Source organism: Ooceraea biroi, chromosome 5 (genome assembly GCF_003672135.1).
Source record: "Ooceraea biroi isolate clonal line C1 chromosome 5, Obir_v5.4, whole genome shotgun sequence".
Classification (NCBI taxonomy): Eukaryota; Metazoa; Arthropoda; class Insecta; order Hymenoptera; family Formicidae; genus Ooceraea; species Ooceraea biroi.
Window position 1 is genome coordinate 15,240,110 of NC_039510.1, and position 15,149 is coordinate 15,255,258.

General features: G+C 34.7%; 3 protein-coding genes across 4 annotated transcripts; 1 reads left to right on the forward strand and 2 right to left on the reverse strand.

Moving 5' to 3' along the window:
* Positions 1–42: 42 nt before the first annotated feature.
* On the reverse strand, positions 43–4,342 carry LOC105285246 (general vesicular transport factor p115). The gene is made up of 12 exons (XM_011349351.3): positions 3,993–4,342; positions 3,550–3,778; positions 3,231–3,490; positions 2,940–3,141; positions 2,704–2,855; positions 2,401–2,591; positions 2,132–2,304; positions 1,573–2,000; positions 1,315–1,495; positions 890–1,077; positions 427–804; positions 43–340 (listed from the first exon to the last, which is right to left on the reverse strand). The coding sequence occupies exons 1-12, from the start codon at positions 4,068–4,070 to the stop codon at positions 278–280; spliced, it is 2,523 nt and encodes an 840-aa protein (XP_011347653.1). The 5' UTR covers positions 4,071–4,342; the 3' UTR covers positions 43–277.
* Positions 4,343–4,396: 54 nt separating this feature from the next.
* On the forward strand, positions 4,397–8,103 carry LOC105285247 (mitochondrial-processing peptidase subunit alpha). 2 transcript variants are annotated; one of them, XM_011349353.3, is made up of 12 exons: positions 4,397–4,542; positions 4,611–4,781; positions 4,931–5,184; positions 5,279–5,358; positions 5,587–5,772; positions 5,913–6,005; positions 6,117–6,289; positions 6,474–6,585; positions 6,680–6,888; positions 7,042–7,207; positions 7,421–7,553; positions 7,666–7,844. In XM_011349353.3, exons 2-12 carry the CDS (start codon positions 4,723–4,725, stop codon positions 7,842–7,844), a joined length of 1,644 nt encoding a protein of 547 aa, XP_011347655.1. In that variant the 5' UTR covers positions 4,397–4,542; positions 4,611–4,722. The 2 variants fall into 2 exon arrangements, with proteins under 2 accessions (XP_011347655.1, XP_011347654.1); XM_011349352.3 differs by lacking the exon at positions 4,397–4,542 and having other exon boundaries at positions 4,723–4,781; positions 7,666–8,103.
* A 298-nt stretch (positions 8,104–8,401) lies between these two features.
* LOC105285248 (PMS1 protein homolog 1) lies at positions 8,402–15,038 on the reverse strand. The gene is given in 16 exon segments (XM_026969501.1): positions 8,402–8,672; positions 8,940–9,117; positions 9,391–9,593; positions 9,818–9,952; positions 10,051–10,236; positions 11,424–11,562; positions 11,647–11,953; positions 12,101–12,245; positions 12,339–12,525; positions 12,632–13,053; positions 13,237–13,380; positions 13,587–13,706; positions 13,783–14,057; positions 14,153–14,317; positions 14,429–14,560; positions 14,563–15,038. Coding segments are annotated over 16 exon segments (3,183 nt in total). The 5' UTR covers positions 14,819–15,038; the 3' UTR covers positions 8,402–8,483.
* Positions 15,039–15,149: the final 111 nt, after the last annotated feature.

Consider the following 15,149-nt stretch of genomic DNA (forward strand, 5'->3'; position numbering starts at 1 on the left):
TTCTCATAAGCATACGGGAACGTACATTAAAATATAATTGTATAATATTACAAAGATATTACAATTTAATTAAAATATATCCATCAGATGTTTTATACATCTTAGTCTCTGGAAATAATATCAATTTACAATTGTGTGCAGCGCATATTATTTGCATAAATCTTAAATACATTTTTTATATTTTACATCTTCTATGAGACAAAATTTGATAAAAAAAAAGAATGTTGAGGACAGAATGCTGTTGCTAATTTGTCTAAAATACCAATTAAATACCACTTCAATTACTTGATTCTGGTTGATCATCCGTGTCAAGTTCACCTGAACTTTCATCAGATTCGACCTGAAAAGAAAAGATACATTTTATTTACCATGTGCTATATTAATTTGTCACGTTCACATTGTTATATGAACAATTTCATAAAATACCTTGTCGCCTAATTCAATTAATCTTTCCTTATACAGCATGATTTTATTATCTTGATCTGTTAAGAGTTCTAAAAGATCTTCTTGATCCTTCTTCAATTTTTCAAGCTCTTCCGTCTTCGATTTCAACTGATGCTCCAACTCGGATTCCTTTTCACTGTCGTTCTCCTTGTAATCTTGCGTTATGTGCGTATGTTCCGCTAAACGTTTTTCTAAATCTGCGACCATTGTTTTGTACGTTTGCAATTCCTTTTCAAAGTCTGAATTATTGCTGGAAGCAATAGTTTCTTTTTCATTTCCTATATTTGCTTGTGCAGCTCGAAGAACTAAATTTTGGTCTCGCAAGTGGCTAACGGTCGATCGGAGTTCTTGTACCTGTGCCTGCAATAATGTTCAAATTGATTTGAATATATGTTTTTTCATAAACATTTATTCATGAACATGTGCCTATAAATATATGTAATACCTCAAGTTCTTGTTTTTCTTTCATGAGGGAATCATTAGCTTGATTTAACCTTTGAATTTGCATATCCTGCTCTCTAATGAGATCCTTGTATTGTAAAACCAGTGTATTATCAGATAAACTTATCATAGATAACTGATTTCTGTTCTGATGTTCGTTATTAGCATCTATCACTGATTTTATTATAGTACCTGAAAAAAGAAATCTGTGACATTTCTAAAAGAAAATGTTGATACTTTTCTAAAAAGACAAGTTTCATCTAGTGTATCCCCTGTAGACAAGTAAACATGGATCTAAGTCTCACGTATAGATTTTATAGAAATTTATACAAAAAGTTCCAGGCATCTTTGTCTTTGTGAAGAATTTAAATAAATTCCCCTCTTGATATGACTTAATATCATGCTCATATATAACACAAATAAGGTCACCTTCTAAACTTTTCAGTAATTTGCAAAATTCATGATCCAGTAAAAGTTCCGACGGGTTTTGGGCTGACGGCTGTGGGTGTTTCAACGTCCGAGAATATATTTCGTGTCTGCCGATACCACCAATCGCGTCTTGAAATCTTTCCAAACCTATCCTGTTCTCTATTAAATTGCACACTTTCTCCTGCAAAATTATACCGAAAAGTTATCAGTAACACATTAAATTATTTTTAATTGTTCATTATCATTAATCGTATCTACCTTCGTGTAAGTAGGTACGCTGTCGTCATTGAAGTGAACGCAAATGCCGATAAGTAGGGCGCACATGCTTTGCAACAAGATCTCTTGTAAATCATCGTTATTCTCTTGCGACGACAGGAGGGCCGTTAGATACGCTACTGAGGAGTCGATAGCTAGGAATGACTTTACCGCGAGTGGACAATACGACGTCCATCGGCAAAGAAGAATCAGTAAGCCCAATTTACATTGCGTCTTGTTCCCCTGTTGCAGCAGCATGACGCACTGTTGCATTAGCGTTACTGGTGGCTTGCCGATATTGGTTGCGAGGAGCACTCTTAGCAGCTGCTCCTTCTGACTTATGTTCTCGATTAAGGCGTGAGATAACGCCACGGCGGAGAACCAATTCGATAGGGAATCCATAGAGAACAGTCCACCGCACAGCAACTGTCCTAACAACAAATATGCACGAAATATTTTTCACCGTTCCGCTGTCATGGTCACAAAACTAGTTTTCTCCCGATTCAAACATTCATTTTACACGATATTTTAATTTCTACACGTTTAAGAGAGCTTAATGAACCTGTAGTCAACGATGGTGCCTCGTTTCCTTGCGGCAATAAAGTCTGAATTAACTGCGTTTGTCCAACTTCGTTTTTGTACAGGAAGCATTGGAAGCAATATAATACTGAGCAGCGTAGAATAAACGGTTGCTTCTCGTTTACCATGGACATCAGTAAAACAACTATGGCCGGCCTGTAATATATTTACTTGTAATTTACAGATCGCTTTTAAATTCTTCTGAACGTTGTTGATGTAAAATGTTTATTTAGCATTATCTTTAAGGTATACCTCGGTGGAATGCTTGGTGCCATCACACTAGCCAAAAATTCTTGGTTACTAGCATTTCCTCTTATCACTTCTGCTACAGTGTTAATAGTCTCTGTTAGGACATCTGCAGGCACTCCACTAGCCATTAGTATATCGCACAATGCTTGCAATAATCCACATGCTCTCATAGTTCGTTGACAAGCAGCAACTGCCTTTATACGTATGTACGAACGTTCGTATATTAGTGAAAGGAGATTATATAATATGAGAAAAAGAGAAAGAGATTATATTAAATGTATATCGTGCTAATGTTATTTTTAATACCTGTGCAGGAGCGCTCGGTGCTACTAATGCTCGCACAACCTGTACCATACAGTGAACGTTAGACACTTTTTGTGGACTCCAGCTGCTAAGATTATTATCGTCAACTTCATTGGGTATTTGGAACATTGGTGTTAATTTTTGAATGTAGCTACCTGCACGTATCATAACACGTAAAATCATTCAATCAACAGGCTAAACTTATAAAATTATCAGAAATTTAATCAGAAAGATCTTGCCTTCCTTAAAGAAGTTTTGGTTGCTAACATTTCCCCTGAGGAGATTTAACATCAGTAAGAGGCAATCTTCTACGACGATGCCGCCATCTGCATTACCCTCTTGCTTGATGACATCAAATATGCGGTCAAACGCATTTTCGAACGCCACTATCTTTTGTATGTTTGCATTGCCTTTTGTTAGTTGGATAAGTAGCAATAAAACCTGAGTAACAAATGCAGATAATGTGAAGAGCGAAGCAAATCTTCCTATTTCAGAAGCATACTTGTTTGAAAGTGATAAGTGCCACGTACATCGTTGCGTATAACTTCTCTACTGTCACTGAGCAAATCCATCAGTTTGGAAACACCCATAGGACTGATCAAGATAATCTCTTGAATATCTTTAGATCTATTTGTCAGCAAGTGCGTCAGCAGCTGCAGCGCTGGCCGCCTGACACGGAAATCAAACTCCTCGAGAAATGTTAGTGTCAATCCAACGCTATCTGGATGCTTAATAAATATTTCTGTAAACTGTTCCCCTATTTTATTCGTAGGACTGTGTTTGTCCACCTCTGAAACAATGCGAGACAATCAGATATTGAACCGATAATGCTGAAGGTCACAGTCTTACCTTCCTCTTCAAACGTTTCTGGGTTTGTTATGTTACAGAGGGTGTTCAAGGCTAAACCGACTATCTCGCAATCTGTCCTGTCCATCTCCAGTACCTGCCTCAACGCATCCATTCCTTGAACACCCACTTCCACACGGTATGTGCGGGACAGCGCCTTGAGTGCGCGACAAGCATCTCTTCTGTCGTCGAGTAAGGTAGACGATTGCAATCTGTCTACTAATTTTTCCACCTGTATCAAAGTACAAAAAATAATACAAGAGCACTTACATTACATCTGTTCACGTCATGACAACGCCTATTTACAAGTTAATTTGATATCGATAAAAAAATTTTCTCGAGTATTAATAATAACGTAGTTTTGTAGAAAAATATGACACTTCGCGAAAACATAAGAAAATAACCTCTCGCGTAACATGTAACATTGCATTCAAATTTCTACTTACTGTGTCAGCACCAGTGGGCTGCGTACCAGCCGGAGCGGTTCCCAAAACCGATTTCAGGCCACTTTTAAAATACTCCATTTCTCTGACAAACTTTCCACACCTGTCAATGTAAACTACACGTCACACGTCGACATTTTAAATCCTAAGATTCACCGTATCGCACGGTGCCGCTAGTATGTCTCCCTTTGACACCGGTTATGAAGCAGCTGTACCTTCAATTATCATATAAATAAATAAGAAAATACTGCACGCGCGTATTGAAATTCCGAGATTGCGACGTTACGCAAAATACGAAATTATTGCGGTATCGAGTGGAAATATTCCGAAAGAAATGGCACGACTGCCTCTACGCTGGTCTGTTCATTTTAGCTGCTCCATGTTTCTTGAGTGAATATTAATCGGAGGATACGTATGAGTACGCGCAAGGGACGCAGTTAAAAAGAACAGATCCACGAGTCGCGTGCATATATCTAACCTAAAATTTCGCGAAATTGAGTTTTTTCTTCGATTGCATCAGTGTGAGATGCATTTTTGCCGAATGCGTGCGAAAGTATGCTGACTCGCGTGTACGTTATATGAAAACATACGAAACTTGGGTATTCGCTGCTTTTTTTACAGATACACTCACGTATCTATAGATACATTTCAAAGGTAACTTCGTAACTTTTGGTAGCGGCTGGAATAGACGAGCTAGATCTCTGTATGCTGCAAATCTCCTCGAGTCGACGAGATGTACAATATGTTTTCGAAAGTGCCGCAAAGACCGTTAATCGTTGCGATCAAGAAAAGGTAATTGCGGCGGCATGACATCGAGTAATCGTGAAATGCTGCAGCTTTGAATAACCCCTATTTTATTGCACAAAGATGAACATCTTTGCATCTGCATGCTTGCTTCATGAAATACTGTCTATCACGCGCGATATTCTTCGATCTTTCAGTTCTACGCAAACGGAATATTTTAATGTCTGGTCAAGATGTAACTTCTCCTCTCAAAGAATACCGTCCGATTTGAAAGAAAGTCAAGAGAAAACTGTAAGATCATTTCCACCATTGACGGAGTCTATTCCGGATCTGCCAAGGGCCGTTTATTCTTCTGCGAAAGAGGAACATCAAACAACACAAATTACAGTCTTGTCAAATGGTTTGAAAGTTGCATCAGAAAATCGATTTGGACAATTTTGTACCATAGGTGGTGAGTGAAGAGTATCATAAATGAGCATTTCAGTGTTAATTACATCTATGTTGAATCTATGTACAGACTAATGCATTGTAAATACGTTTTCTAGTTCTTATCGACTCGGGTCCACGATATGAAGTAGCATATCCCAATGGCATCTCTCATTTTCTGGAAAAATTAGCATTTGGTGTAAGATTCTGTTATTAAATATTATTATTATTATTATTATTTGAATATTAACTTGTAATAAGCAAATAATATAGAAATAACTCAATCATATGTATGATATGTATCTTTGTATCAATAATTTTGGATCTGCTAATGGATGTTCCAAGTTTAGTTTTACAATCTAATATTACTGAACGTATTTTTGCTGAACTTACATTATAAACATAAAGTCATGTCTTATTTACATAGTCTACAAATACGTATGAGAACAAGGATAAGATAATGTTGGCACTAGAAAAACATGGTGGTATATGCGACTGCCAGGCGTCGCGTGACACTTTTGTCTATGCAGCGTCCGCAGAACGTCGTGGTTTGGATATAGTGACTCAAGTTTTAGGTGATATCGTTTTAAGGCCTCAAATTACAGAGGAAGAGGTATGCATGTACGGTATATAACATGTAACAAACTTTTATTTCTTTTTTCTTTCTGTATTGTATTGTTAAAAAGAGATTCATGTTTTAAAATATTCTTATACACATAATATATTGAAATTGAAATTAAATCATGTCATTAGGTGCAAAATGCCAGACAAACAGTACAATTTGAATTGGAATCTTTACATACCAGGCCAGAACAAGAACCTATATTAATGGATATGATTCATGCTGTGAGTTTAATTTAAATAAGATTGAACATATATTCCAGTATAATTGTAATATAAATATAGATGTCTTTTTTATTATGAAAAAAATCACATACTTATAAAAACCTTATATAGGCTGGATATAGACATAACACATTAGGTCTATCAAAAATCTGTCCAGAAGAAAATATCGAAAAGATCGACAGAAAATCGTTGCACACGTACCTCAAGTATCATTATGTACCGAGTAGAATGGTAGTTGCTGGAGTTGGTGTGGAACATGATGACTTAGTTCAGGCTGTTAATAAGTAATAATTGTAAATTTTCATTAGACCATAAAAGTAATTTAGAAATTATTTGGTAGAGTTTCCAAATTAAATTAAGCACTAGCATGGTTTTTTTATAATGTATAATACTAATGTGTAGACATATGTACAAAATATCTTACTTTTAATTAACATAATTAAAATAATACTGTTATCTTCGATGTAGATACTTCGTGGAACAAAAACCTATCTGGGAAGAGCAACCTGATCTTATCCTGCAAAATAACGCAAATACTGTAGATAGGTCTATCGCGCAATATACCGGAGGATATATTCTGGTATGATTGTTCATACATGTGTAAAATAAGATGAAACATTTTAGTTTTATTATGAAATGAATAAAATAAAAAAACATGTCTGTGTTTTTAACAGGATGAGTGCAATGTGCCGATTTATGCGGGACCTAGTGGCCTGCCGGAATTGTCACACGTTGTCGTAGGTTTAGAAGGCTGTTCTCATCAGGACCCAGATTTCGTTGCTATGTGTGTATTAAATATGATGATGGGAGGCGGCGGCAGTTTTAGTGCTGGCGGTCCTGGTAAAGGCATGTATACGCGATTGTACACCAATGTGTTAAACAGGTAAGATTATTATTCCAGTTATGACTCGTTAAATATTATTATCTTTCTTACAATTAATTAATTCATTAAAGAAATGAGAAACATGTTACAAGCTTAGACTTTTATGTTCAATTCTTCGATTGAAAATATTATATAAAATCATTGATATTGCAGGTATCATTGGTTGTATAGTGCAACTGCATACAATCATGCTTACGCTGACACGGGTCTGTTCTGTATTCATGCCTCGTGTACACTATCTCACGTAAAAGATATGGTAGAAGTAATTGTGCACGAAATGGTCGCCATGGCAAGTGCAGTCTCAGATAGTGAATTAGGGGTACGATCTTCATATTTTTAATCCTTAGTTAGCGATATCGTAAGGCATGTTTACGTAGTTTGCAATTACATGGTCGATAATTAAGGTAATAAACAAAAGTAAAAGGTTCGAAAGCAAGAAAATGTTAAGAGTCGCAAGTGAAAAAATTGATTTGATTCTCGTTAAAATCGTTGCGATTAATCGATAATTTGTACGACATCGTTCTTCGTACAGAGAGCAAAGAAACAGTTGCAGTCGATGTTACTGATGAATCTGGAACAACGGCCCGTTGTGTTTGAAGATATTGGCAGACAAGTTCTAGCAACTGGTTCCAGGAAACGGCCAGAATTCTTCATACAAGCCATTGGTAAACCGGAAATCTTCGTAATTTAGATAATAAATTAGAAACAATTAAAAATCAAATACGAAATTTTAGTATTTCAGCAGTAATGTTCATTAAACAAACGTAATGCTTGCAGATGGAATATCTAAGGATGACATTAACAGAGTAGCAGGACGTTTATTAAAATCGCGACCTTGTATAGCGGCACGCGGCGAAACAAAGACTGTACCCTCTATCGCGGACATCCAAAGTGGTTTGTTGAACGCGAAAGGTCGGTTACCAGGTTCTCGCACCAGATTATCGCTTTTTCGTTGAAACTATGCATAAAGTATACAAGCGGTTTTCATCTTAAATAAATGTCGCGTAATCGATTGTACATGAGTAATACTGTAATACTTTGACTTTACATTAGATTGAATCTTGTATGAAAAATATTTGTTTCTTTGTCATTAAATTTGTTTAGATAACTATCAAAATAATTGTGAATTTCCTAGTTTCTCATCGAATAACAATATTACTATTTACTACGTGATATAAGTAATAATATTGAATAAATCAATTATAGTATCTTCGATATTGAATTTTTAAATAGCATATATGTATAATATACATTTTCTTTGATGTGATAGTTTAGATTTTGTACACATACGGAAATAACACTAGAAATAATTCCGATCAACAGCACGAGAGAAGAACTGAGCCGTTAGTCAAAAAGACGATGCAAGATTGATTTGTTACCTTTCATGAAATTATGACGTTCTTCCTGAATAATTTATGCTATAGGAGCAATTACAAAAGTACAGCACAAGCCTTTTCCCATAAGAATGTTATGTATATTGTAAATAATATATATACAATTAAAATATAAATTAGATTCAGACGATTTTTCTTTATTCTTAGTTGATTCATACACATAAAATCTGTGTGTATATTACAAAAAAGAATGAAGAATGATTACACCTCTGCTTCCTCCAGAGTTTTGAGGAACGAGGCCTTCTTCTGGGCAACGCGGTTCTTTCTCTCAGACAGCGACAATTTCGCGCGGTTCCACCTCTTCTTGACAGCCTCCTTCTCCCTCGTGACCTTCTTATGTTCCGGATCCGACCGGATTGTCTCGTGAGCTTTCTTGTAGATGTTCTCGATCTATGAAAAAAGAAATATTTCTCATCTTATCATAACGTTCATCTGTATAAATCTTGCATGTGCCATAGGTTTTGATAAATGCATTAATACACAACGCATTTACGTTAACAAAACCAATGAAGATTACTGTTGTCCAACTGCGACACTGCGTAGATTTAAGTGATCTGACAGCAATTATAAGTTGGACGTACACTTTATCGGAACCATTTTGTTAAAACGGGATAAAATCATAAATAGTGCATTTGATATTCCATTGAGATCACTTACATCGTTCGCGGTTATGCCGTGACTGATGTACTGCGAGAACTGTCTCTTGAAGGCTTCATCATCATTTTCTTCCAAAGTCTTCATGTAGTTGGCAACATGCTGCCCGAATATGTGCTGCCTGTGCATATCTGCATTGAACGCTTTTGTCTCGTTGTCGTAGCCGGGGAATCTCTTGGTACTGTAAAACAACAACATAATGTATCGCCATGAAAATAATGATTAAAATGACTATAACATTCTGGGAATCGATGTCAGAGACACTTTCTAATCTTGTTACGTCTGTATGAAACTTGCAACATTGCCCTTGTAAAACACAAGGGCAAGAGCAAATTTCAAGGCGACTCAGATGACGCGCATGTGTCATAAAATCATCATGTTATCGACCGAACGATCCAATAAATACAAAATACAATTAATTTACATAATCGCATAGTTGCAATCTTCTCCTTACCTATGAGGGATATTGAGGCCACCGTCAACCGCGCCTTTCATGGCGCCAAAGACTCGGGCGCCAGTTGTGGTGCGCATCAATCCCGTGTCCAGGTAACATCTGAAGGCGCCTGGGCCATCGTCCAGTTCCTCAACGTTGTACTCGTCACCGGTTACATCCGTGATACCCACGTATAATTTGTCCAACCCTAATTTCTTAAGGAGCTATAAAGCAATCGCCATGTAATTAATTTTGATGAGGGCTGATATATTATTTCATTTCACAAATAACCTGCTTCTCGCTTGTCGATATCAGATTACATACAATAGGGAACAATTGTTTTCTCTTCAGTGAAACATCAAAGTGAGCTAGGAGTATCATCATGTGGACGACGTAACGAGTACTGCAGATATATCTTTAAAAAAAGCGAGAGAAAGGAGGATCTTACCCTTCTGGCCAAAAGCAGACCAGTGCAGTAAGCGGATGCATAATTGGTGAGGCCCACTTTAACTCCGTATCGGGGAAGTTCGTGGCTGTAAGCAGCGCACACAATTTTATCTCCCTCGATTCTCGAGTAGGCAACCTTGAAAGAAGATACGCATCGTTAGCTGTCACATATAATTTTTTTAATTTGATGTCGATTATATAAAAATTAACTGAATTTATGTACATTTAATTTACCTGACACGTAATGTCTTTATTAGACAGACGTACAATCAACCTGTACTTAGGTGTGTTGTACTTGTTCTTGTCTTGAACAATTAGTCTCTTGCGAGCGTAGTAATCGGTCTTTCCTTCGCGACGCCTCTTGAATTTAACTTGATACCGCTTAAAGTACTGCTTATTCTTGACTACTTTAACGAAACCCTATAAACATATGGTTTAGATATCATTAGAAGTCATAAAATATATAACAAATTTTTAATTACTTGTACAGGATAGTCAGAAAAACTTGGGATAAAAGTTTTTTTTCATTTTTATATCAAAGTGAGCTGAAATTTTCATCATACAGCAAAAATTATCAATTATTTATAACTTCTTAATACAAAAAGCATATAATTTGCTATTCGTTCGACACGATTGCACTTAAAATATAACGTGGCGTGGCGTGGCTATTACATTGGCAGTAACCTCACGCTGACTTTATTAAAAGCACTTATAATCTTTTATTAACAAAAAATGTCTCGATATATTTCGAAAGCAAAATACATGTTTTTAGGATATAAGAGAATATTGTTAGAATTATATTTAGAAATATACAGATGCCTCTCCACGAAGAAGCTTCCTACCACGCGGCAAACGAATCTATCTATATAACAAGCATCTTGTTTTTTCGCTTATATTCAATAAATTATTTAAACATATTACAGTTTAGTTTGTCGAACACTGCGAATATTAGCAGGAAAAATTTATTACTTACCATTATGCCAAGAGTAATTCAATACTCCAAAGAACTACTCCGTACCACGAGCAGACTGGAAAGAAAAGATGGAGGCGGCTTGAGCAGGCTTGAGAAGATCGCTGACTATTTCAGTGACCAAGATGGAGATTGAAGTCTTTCAGGCGACACTAGCGACAGCTGGATAGTGGCAACGATAGTCAACAGTGCGAGTCAAGCAAAGTAACTATCCAAAAATGTTTTTAGATATATAAAAATTAGTTGCCCACAAATGCTTAAAATTAACCCTTAAATATCTTTATGGACGTAATAACTCATCGATTTAAAATTATATTGAATGTCGCACAGAATACATTTTCAGGGAAATTCAACTTTAATTTAAAGTTTATCACATTTTGTACACAAAATACATAAAACTGTTGAACTGTTATAAAACATATTTCGTATCAATTGTATTTACATTGTTTTTTTTAATTCATATATAGAGTGCATCACTGACATATCATCTCGTTCCAACAACCACTGTTTGAGAAGACATTCAAGTCTCTTAGCATCGACCTGCAATATATAAGAAAAAGTATTAGTATTAACAGCAAAACAACATATTCTAACCATATTTAATACAATTTTCACAAAAAAGCAGTAAAAAGAATACCCTATCTGCATCGATATCGGTAACTTTTAAACCTTTGATCAGGCCAGTGCTATCTACGATCCACAATTGTTCGCAAATTGTAGCAACCCATAAATTTCTCGTTAATCGACCTATCATATGCTCGCTCTCAAACTCTGATCTAAAAAGGATCGTTAAATAATTACATTATAAATAAAAGAAATATATAAGCAAGGTTTTGCTACTATTGTACTTAAAGTAGAACCTTTTAATTATCTTAGCTCTGTCAATAATCCAAGGTACTATCGTCCTCATATTTAACTTCTCATTTTTTTCGTTCTTCGTATTTTTCATTTTTTCAAATAACTGTAAAAGTCTACTTTTATTCTTTCCCGCGTCTATTTTACCAGCTTCTGCTCTTTCTTCCGCCTTTTTATGCGCTCGCTGTTCCTTTCCTTCGTCATGAGCAACGTCTCGATAATAACCACGTTCTTCGGATGATAATTGCTTCCAAAATTCAGTGATCTTCTTTGCAGTCTGGGCTGCTGTTAATGTAGGATTTTCCCTTGCAACTACAAACAGAAAAAAATTAATATTATAATCTCCGATATTTTATGCACATATAAACCGTCGTATAAGCATTATATATTATGTATTTTAGATTTGTATGTTGTCACATAAAAATAATTAAAGCGACGTATAGTTTTTATCATACACACCTTGCGATCTAACGTGTTTTAGAAAGTTAAGATCTTTACGGTCAACGTGTGGCTTATTTGATTCAGGTGTTCCATTAATTTTATCCTCCAAGTTATTACTTGATGACTTCTCAATGGCAATATCAGATCTTATATCCGTCCCACCCTGTCACACGTATCAAGAATATAAGATATAATCTTCTGATAACATTAAATTACAGAAATCAGTGGAAGCTCTAAAATCATGAAAAAATCTCACCTTAAGACCGGCAACGTGCCCTTTACTCCATGCCTCTAACGAAACTTGTTTCTTTGCTTGGATCTCGTTTAAAGTATTCTCGTTTCCATTTGTTGAGGCATTTTCATCTCCAAATTCTTCTGTGAAGTCAAAATCCTCGCCGAGATCTACTATAGGTAATTGACTCAAGGTTTCACGCTCTTCTGCCCTGTAAATTATATTAGTTTGTAACTATCTGTAATTATTGAATAATAGCGAAAGATCTATTGATGATATTAAAAATTTTGTTGTAACATATTAACAATATTACTGACATTTTAGCATTAAATGAAGTGGCAACAGGAAAGTCATCATTTGAATCAGAGTCACTTAAATTTGGTGGCTGCATATGGGTTGTTAGAGCCAGTGCATCTCTATGCTGTTGATCATAAATCGGATTATTATTCTCTTGTTTGTCTTGAGAAAACTCTCCACATTTATTTGTGACATCATTATCGCGAGTAATTGTTTTTTCTTCGGCAGCATCTTTTTGAATCATTTTTCCTTCAGCGTGTATTTTTCGTTTTTTGCATACAGGTTCTGTATCGGCGATATCTTCGTTCATATCGAGTGTAAAATCTTCGTAACAGGCAGATGTGTCGATAGATACGTTTCCAACCACACGTTCAGCCACATTTGCAGATTTAAGCCCATAAAATTTTCTTATATTTTTATCTATATTATCAAAAATTTTATTCTAAAAATATAATTATACAATTTATATATTAAGAATACATATGGTACTTTGTATTTCTATAAAGTTTTAAGATTAACTGTTAAAAAAGCTCGTATAGAAAGTTGCATCATAACTATCATGGATAATTTAAATGCTTTAAACACAGATACCATTATTTAATATTAATTACAATTTTGATCTTACCTGATCTTTGAAAAGAATTGCATCCTTATTGGGTTCCAAGTTAACATCAATATCCATTGGTTCCAAAATAATATATACAAGAAATATCATCTTTTTTCTACATGATTCTTGCTCAAAATATTCTAATATCAAACTATTTACTAACTATATAAAATATAAAAGAATTATTATTTTGTAGTTTTTTTAGTATTGTATATTTAAACTACTTATACTTAATTTACAATAATCATTATAAACTAAAATAATTAATATGCAAATAATTCCATATATTTCTTGAAAACAATTTTATATTTTAAATATTATATGGGATATGCAATTACGATAATGCATAATAGACACACAGAACATACCTTTTCAAGATCCTTATGTTTAATAGGTCTATTATTTACAAAAATATAATGCAAGTCTGGATGAGAAATTTCTGATAAATCCTTTATCTTCTTTGATGGTAACATTAATTGCAAAGTGAACTAAGAAATTATCCCGATTTAATTTATGTAAGTTATAAATTACAACGGATATCTTTCTAAATTATTTTAGACATACCTCTGTATTATCGGGCTCAACCCATTCCATGTGACAAATAATTTTTCTACCAAGTATATGACTCGCAGCTTCCTTAATATTATTTAAGCTTGGTTTTGTAAATATAACATTGCTGTTCACTCGGAATTGTATTCTTACGTTTGGTTTGCAGATGCCAAAACTCTGAATTAATATCTCCAGTAATTTAATAGCTTGATTAGCTCTTTTCATATTAGTAATCAATTGTCTCCTTACGGGCAGTTGCTTAAATAAATTCTTTACTTGCACAGTAGTCCCTAATAAATCAACGTCTCTTAAAATTGTATTAAAATAGGAACGTTAATATCAGTACTGGTCATACAAAATCCAAGAATAAAGGAAATATTCTTACCAGTGCTTCTATGACAAGGTTCTTGCTTTACGATTTGTCCATCATTGTCCATTATATATGAACTCCCAGTAATATCATCTTTTGTTTTTGTTATAATAATAACTTCTGCTACTGCACATAGTGCGCTAAGTGCTTCTCCTCTGAATCCAAACGTTTGTAAGCAATCTATAGATAATAAAGGTATTGTATTCATTGTTTTGGTCATGCCATGCTACAGTGCAAGAGATAACTCTTTTAATTAATGAAAGCTGTAAATGAGATATACAAATATATTACCTAAATCTTCAAAACTTAATATCTTAGATGTGTAAGAAGGTAATCCCATGTATGGTGCATCCTCTTTAGATATACCCCAACCATTGTCCTTTATTTCTATCAAGGATGTGCCATTATCAGTCTGAGAGGAAAAATAAGAGGGACAAATGATATTTCTTTTTTTAAAAATAAATTATGTGATATAAAAATCACATGACATATTGTATCATAATCACATACAATATAAATATAAAATCTCTATCATTTACATACAAGGTTAATTTCGATATTATCTGCACCAGCATCAAGTGAATTTTCAATCAATTCTTTAACCACGGTATTAACAGACGATATTATTTGCGTGGTAGTAATTAATTTCACTGTTTTTACATCTAAAGCTAAAATCGGCATTTTCAAATTTTGCTGTTGACACAATATTCTTGTCACACGATATCAAACCTAAGGAAATACTCAGAATTGTAATATTATTTTTATAATTATTTATGTACACGTGTATGTAATTAGTCATTAATGTCATTACATTCACTGCATTATAACACTAAAAAATATTACGACTGGATTCAAATGATATAACCTGGAAGAAATCAAAAATACCGCAAATAGCATACGTAGCATGTGTCACAGGCCTCATGGCTCCTTCACACAGGACGCGACAAGCATTGTGGCGGAATGTCTGTCATTGGTTGGATTCTGCAAATTCCACATTGCGCATATTCCGCAC

Bases quoted from the DNA above. Each gene is read 5' to 3' on its own strand.
- LOC105285246 (XM_011349351.3), bottom strand. From the start codon at position 4,070: ATGGAGTATTTTAAAAGTGGCCTGAAATCGGTTTTGGGAACCGCTCCG. The intron at 3,491-3,549 runs GTAAGACTGTGA...GCATTGTTTCAG, and splicing joins AGAAACGTTTGAAGAGGAAG to AGGTGGACAAACACAGTCCT. The intron at 3,142-3,230 runs GTACGTGGCACT...TTTGTTACTCAG, and splicing joins GAGAAGTTATACGCAACGAT to GTTTTATTGCTACTTATCCA.
- LOC105285247 (XM_011349353.3), top strand. From the start codon at position 4,723: ATGTACAATATGTTTTCGAAAGTGCCGCAAAGACCGTTAATCGTTGCG. The intron at 4,782-4,930 runs GTAATTGCGGCG...TCGATCTTTCAG, and splicing joins ATCGTTGCGATCAAGAAAAG to TTCTACGCAAACGGAATATT. The intron at 7,208-7,420 runs GTACGATCTTCA...TTCTTCGTACAG, and splicing joins TCTCAGATAGTGAATTAGGG to AGAGCAAAGAAACAGTTGCA.